The sequence below is a fragment of the Boleophthalmus pectinirostris genome, unplaced genomic scaffold (genome assembly GCF_026225935.1).
Source record: "Boleophthalmus pectinirostris isolate CB_2022bp ecotype Guang Dong unplaced genomic scaffold, ASM2622593v1 HiC_scaffold_17, whole genome shotgun sequence".
Classification (NCBI taxonomy): domain Eukaryota; kingdom Metazoa; phylum Chordata; class Actinopteri; order Gobiiformes; family Gobiidae; genus Boleophthalmus; species Boleophthalmus pectinirostris.
The window spans coordinates 28,137,251-28,143,066 of NW_026571115.1; the positions used below are offsets into that span (position 1 = coordinate 28,137,251).

General features: G+C 42.0%; 1 protein-coding gene across 1 annotated transcript; it reads left to right on the plus strand.

The window, feature by feature from the left end:
- Positions 1 to 1,910: 1,910 nt before the first annotated feature.
- On the plus strand, positions 1,911 to 5,608 carry kcnj12b (potassium inwardly rectifying channel subfamily J member 12b). The gene is made up of 2 exons (XM_020922669.2): positions 1,911 to 2,227; positions 4,226 to 5,608. The coding sequence occupies exon 2, from the start codon at positions 4,346 to 4,348 to the stop codon at positions 5,606 to 5,608; it is 1,263 nt and encodes a 420-aa protein (XP_020778328.1). The 5' UTR covers positions 1,911 to 2,227; positions 4,226 to 4,345.
- The last annotated feature ends 208 nt before the right edge of the window (positions 5,609 to 5,816 follow it).

Below are 5,816 nucleotides of genomic sequence, written 5' to 3' on the forward strand. Positions count from 1 at the left end.
CCTCACGTGGCTCAGACCGACCACCAAGGACAAAAAAAAACTAACAAAAACGAAATCATGCAATCCACTGAAGATTATTCACCTATCGTTGGGGACCGTGTGATACCATACTGTAATAGGACTGAAACAAGTTAGACGAAGCTACCAGATTAATAATTCTGACGTAGTATAATACAGTATGTCACCTGTACCCAAGTGTATTTAAAACACTTTATAGTTATAATTCAAACTTTGTGCTCATGGCCCCTAATGCAGTCTCTGTCCCAAATGTGGTCCTGCTGGCCCAATTTGAGGCTCCATCCACACTGAAAATCCTTTAAATAACTGCCTGGGATCAGCTATCGACTGTGCTATCTCTGTCCCCATAGCACGCTCCACATCTGGCCTGCCATCTCCAAAAGTCAACCCATGACCTATTTAGAGTCCCCACAGTAGAGGAACAATCCATGATCTACACCCAATTCTACAAAACACAGAGCCAGGAGGCACACACAAACACTCTGAACGTGACATTTGATGAAATGACACGTGCGCATGTTGCATTTGAGAAAGCTGGGTGAGAGCATTTTGCATTGACTTTTATTATTACAATGACATAATACGTAATGTATATGCATATTCTATACTCTGTTTAACAAGCTTTATTATGGGAAAGCATAGTCCATTCTTACTTTTGCTTGTTGAATGGTTAAAATTTAATTGAAGACTACAAAATGATTTCATGTCCGATCTCTTGCTGTGTTTAGAATTTCAGGATGTACGGTCCCTTAAGATGTAGCATCTTCCAGAGTGTAATCTAATACAGAAGCAGCATTACTTCAGAAGCTGTGCCAGCCTGCATTTGACTCTCACGCTCCATCCTTCACTTGTGAACAACACGCCGACATACTTAAAATCCTCATCTTAGGGCAGAAGCTCACCTGTTGCTTCAGACTTAGTGACAAACTCTTGCATGTTACAGATCCCAATTAGATCTGTAACATGCAAGAGTTTCTGCGAACAGCAATGATTAGATGCTGCAGCTCTAGAGACTCAGATTCTTAGAAAAGATCATATCCACCTGAGACAAACAAAACTGTCTAACGAACATGCCTGTCTATAATCTGTTACCTGAATTAAGACCCAATTATGTTAGCGTGGCATTTTTTTGTTTCTTTTATTCTCCAGCTCTCTTGGTTTAACACTTGGATCCACCCACTGATGTCAGGAGGTTTTCTCTGGAAGCGACTGTGTGTTTAATCCAAACACCTTCAGTGGACATGTTATCATTTCAGATTGCTTCTACAAACTATATATAGTTTTAATCTTCTTCATTCCAGCCTGTACACTCTTTTATTAAGCCATACATGCATTTTATTAAGTTAAGTTAGAGGACATTTACCTGTTTAGTTTGTTTATTTGTTTGGAGAAGTGAACTATTTAAGGTCTTTTGCCCAGAAAATCTAACAATAACCAAACAGATCTCAAAACATTGTATCTTACAGAATTTGTTACAGCTGTATTTTATCCAAATGACCTTGAGAACAGTTTTGTTGTTCTTTCTATTGTTTCTGGAAGTGTTGTGCAGTGTGAGCTAAATCATGTGATAGATTTGATGAATTTCACAGCCACATTACAATATTTATCAGGAGGATTGTCCATATACAATTTTGTCCACAGCCCTGCCCCTCCAGAGCTTACTGTACATGCACTCCTCACTTCAGTACAGGGCACAACTGCTGACCCTCGTGGTGCAACACTTGTTTGAGGACATGTTTCGTAGTTTGCAAATGCCAGCTATCTACAGTGACACAGCGCGAGGGAGGGAGAGGGGGAGAGCTGTGAGCGCGGGTGCACTGGATGTGGGATACTGAGTGGGATCAGCACCGCAGATAGATCAGATGGCACATATTCTCAATGTGTCAGACAGGACAAGACTGACAAGTCAAGAAAACGGCATGCATCATTTTTTTTGGACCTTTTTCGTGGACTCTATGCTACATTTTTGGACATTGTAACTTTTGCCAAGTACAAATTCCAATCTGGAGAGTCAGTCTTGAATGATTGAGATGAGTTCTGTCTGTGTCTGATGTTTTTAAGCTACGATATGACAGTACTTTTTTGTTGGAGGTGTTTGCAGCTGCTCTGTGTATAATAGAACCTCAAGAACCATGCAAGAACGCAGCAAGAGACTTCTGGAAGACGACAACAAGTGGGACCATCACTGACAAAACCATCTGCGCACAAGGTTAGCCAATTTATATATTTTTATTATACTGTAATTTTAGATAATCATTGGTGTTACAAGCCTGGCTGCTAACAATAAGTGTTAAGCTCACAGCCCAGCAGGCAAAGCGTGGCACTCCAGACTACTAGATATTAATATCCTCAACATCCTGGCTCCTAGCAACTGAGCATTGAGGAACTGCTAGTTTTAAAAAGACACACGCACAAGCCCTTTTGGTCGGGGAGATTATGGGTCCTGTTTTATCAATGGCAGTTTTACATTCTGAAATCTTTAAAGTTCACGCTTCAGGTTTAAATAAATCTACAGAACGCGCTGCACCTGTTCTTTTGAGGGGAGCACATGCCCAGTGTAAGGACATCTGCGTCTGCTCTGCCCACAGAGAGGGCTCGTTTACGGGCTTTAGCGCTTATATCCCACTTGGTGTAACTGTGGAAGTACAGCACAGGTTTTTTAAATACATGTCACTCACTGTGTATATGGCAAATGTATGATGTGTTATAATGATAGGGCCATAATTATGCTGTCACAGTCCTCTGCATTCAGTAACGTCCATTACTCTATAATTGAAGCTCTGTTTTAGGCGCTGAAGTAGGTAGAGGAATAATCTATGGTTCAAACTTTCATTGTTTTTAGTTTAGTGACATAAGAAAAAATATGAAAATATATTAAATCCTTGAAATGTGTTAGTTGGATACATATGTATAGCAAAAATAATATATATATTGGCTATTTATCACAGAGGCTAAAAGGTAAAAAAGAAAAAAAAATATTCTCAATATAATCTATAGAAATAAAAAATAATATGCAATTTCTTGAATTTCCCTCAATAAAGTATCATATCTCTCGCTTTCTCTTTCTCTCTCTGTCACTCTCTAATCATTATGGTAAACTGTGAGTGAATATATCTGTACAGCATATTTGAACGTAATGTTCAGATTAAAGCCCATTGGTCCATGTTGGTAAAGTGACTGCGTCTCTGTTTTTACGATGTCCTGTTTATGGGACATATATTTTGGATGACAGCCTTAGGGGAATCAGCAGTACTCCAGGGGCTGTAATCATCTGCCAGTAGAGAAACAGAACATACGTCACATAAAATGGCAGGGCATTGGATTAGCTGGCTATTTCTGTGCTGTGTTTACCACACAAACATGTATTGTATGCACCATGAGTGTCTGAAAACACAATTAATGTTTGAGGAAACCGTCTGTCTGTGTCAGAATTATCTTCATAACTAGCTGTGTCCCTGGGTTATTTAGGGTTATGAGGTTATAGGGCTCAACATGGGACACATGGAAATGAGATGTTGTTTGTTTTTTACTTGTTTTTATTAAGAAACTTTGGTGCAAGCCACACACAACAGTAAAAATACAATATAAATAAAATGACATAAAATAAAATTACAGTGTAGATAAAGTCATACACATAATCACACAAAAATGTTTATATATTTACTTTTCCACTGAATGATTTTGGGGAGGAGCGGTCTGAGCCAAGAGGCCATTATAATTTTTTTGTCAATTAAGAATGAAATTTTCAACAAATAAAAATTACTATTTGATCTAATGCTTTTTGGAAAAATTTCCAACAGCACAAAGGTCGGCTCTAATACAATTTGGATAACTAAACAGTTTTCAATTTCACATTGCACATCTTTCCAAAACATTGCCAGTTTAGGGCAGTCCCAGAATATATGGGAATGATCCCCGCTAGACCACAGCCCCTCCAACATTTATTCAAGCTCCCACCAAATTTAGATGTAACAAAAGGAGCTGGAAAAAATCTGATTATAGTTTTCCATTCAAACACTTATTTTAGTCTGGGCTTTGTGTAGTTTGACATCCCTCCCAAAGCGTCAGTTTCCAGTACTCATCCTTAATTATTGGATAATGTTTTATTACATATGGTAAAGATATTTGTTTAGGCTTTTTGTCATCGAATTCTTGCTTTTATACTGATGTCTACAGCACTAATATTTACTATATTTCTAATTCACAGATACATCCTCCATGTGCACCCTGTCACCTGCCCCCGTCACCTGCTCTGCACTCTGAGGTCCTGTGACCCATGAGTCTGGACACAGTTGCATGAAGCAGGTGGATCACAGCCCACAGAGGGATGAGCGTGGAGAGGTCCAACCACCACAGCTTTGTGTCTTGTGAAGACGAGAGCTTCAGACTCAGTACCATGCCTGCTGTTGGCACTTTTGGCAATGGCAAAATCCACACACGACGGAGATACCACACCCGCTTCGTCAGTAAGAGCGGACAGTGTAACATCCAGTTCTCCAACATGGATGAGCTGTCCACGAGGTACCTGTCAGACATTTTCACCACCTGTGTTGACATACGATGGAGGTTCATGTTCCTTCTCTTCAGCCTGGCCTTCGTGGTGTCCTGGCTGTTGTTTGGTTTGGGGTACTGGGTCATTGGCACATTGCATGGGGACATGGAAAACAATGATGAGAACTTTGTTCCCTGTGTGACACTAGTGAGGTCCTTTGTGGCAGCGTTTCTGTTTTCCATCGAGACGCAGACAACTATAGGTTACGGAGCACGCTGTGTGACAGAGGAGTGCCCTGCTGCTGTGTTCATGGTGGTCTTTCAGTCCATTATGGGCTGCATCATCGACGCCTTCATGATCGGGGCCATCATGGCCAAGATGGCGCGGCCTAAGAAACGTGCTGAAACGCTCCTGTTTAGTCAGAACGCAGTTATTGCCATGCGTGATGGAAAGTTGTGCCTCATGTTCCGAGTGGCCAACCTGAGGAAGAGCCACATAGTAGAGGCTCATGTGCGGGCCCAGCTGGTGAAGCCTCGGTACACGGAGGAGGGAGAGTACATCCCTTTGGACCAGCTGGATATGAATGTGGGCTACGACAAAGGCACGGACCGCCTGTTCCTGGTCGCTCCCCTCACAGTCATCCATGAGATAGATGATGAAAGCCCTCTGTTTGGAATCAGCAAGCAAGACCTGGAGACAGCAGACTTTGAGATCGTCATCATCCTGGAGGGGCTGGTGGAGGCCACAGCCATGACCACCCAGGCACGGAGCTCATACCTACCCTCGGAGATCCTGTGGGGGCACCGCTTTGAACCAGTGGTCTTTGAGGAGAAGAACCAGTACAGGATAGACTACTCTTATTTTCACAAAACATTTGAAGTACCATCCACACCCAGATGCAGTGCCAAGGACATAGAGGAGAGGAAGTTGCCCACATCTGGGGCTAACTCCTTCTGCTATGAGAACGAGCTGGCCTTCATCAGCCGTGATGAGGAGGAAGAGGAGGCAGAGGAGCACAGAGGGCAACAGAAGCGTCTGTCTGGACTGTCTGCTCTGGGCAGTGACCAGGCTTCCTCTCGCAGAGAGTCTGAGATCTGAGACTGTCTTTTTCTCTGCTCCATGTTTGGAGACGACAAACAGGCCCAGTGACTGTCAGTGCAGTGGCACGAGGAGCCTGATCATGACCAGCTGAGGGTATTTTTGAAATACTCTTTGGATTTTGATATGAAACCTTTTGCTTTCCTCAAGTATATGAAAAGATACAGGGTAACTATTGTTTGGTCATTTGAAAAATCAACAAAATCAA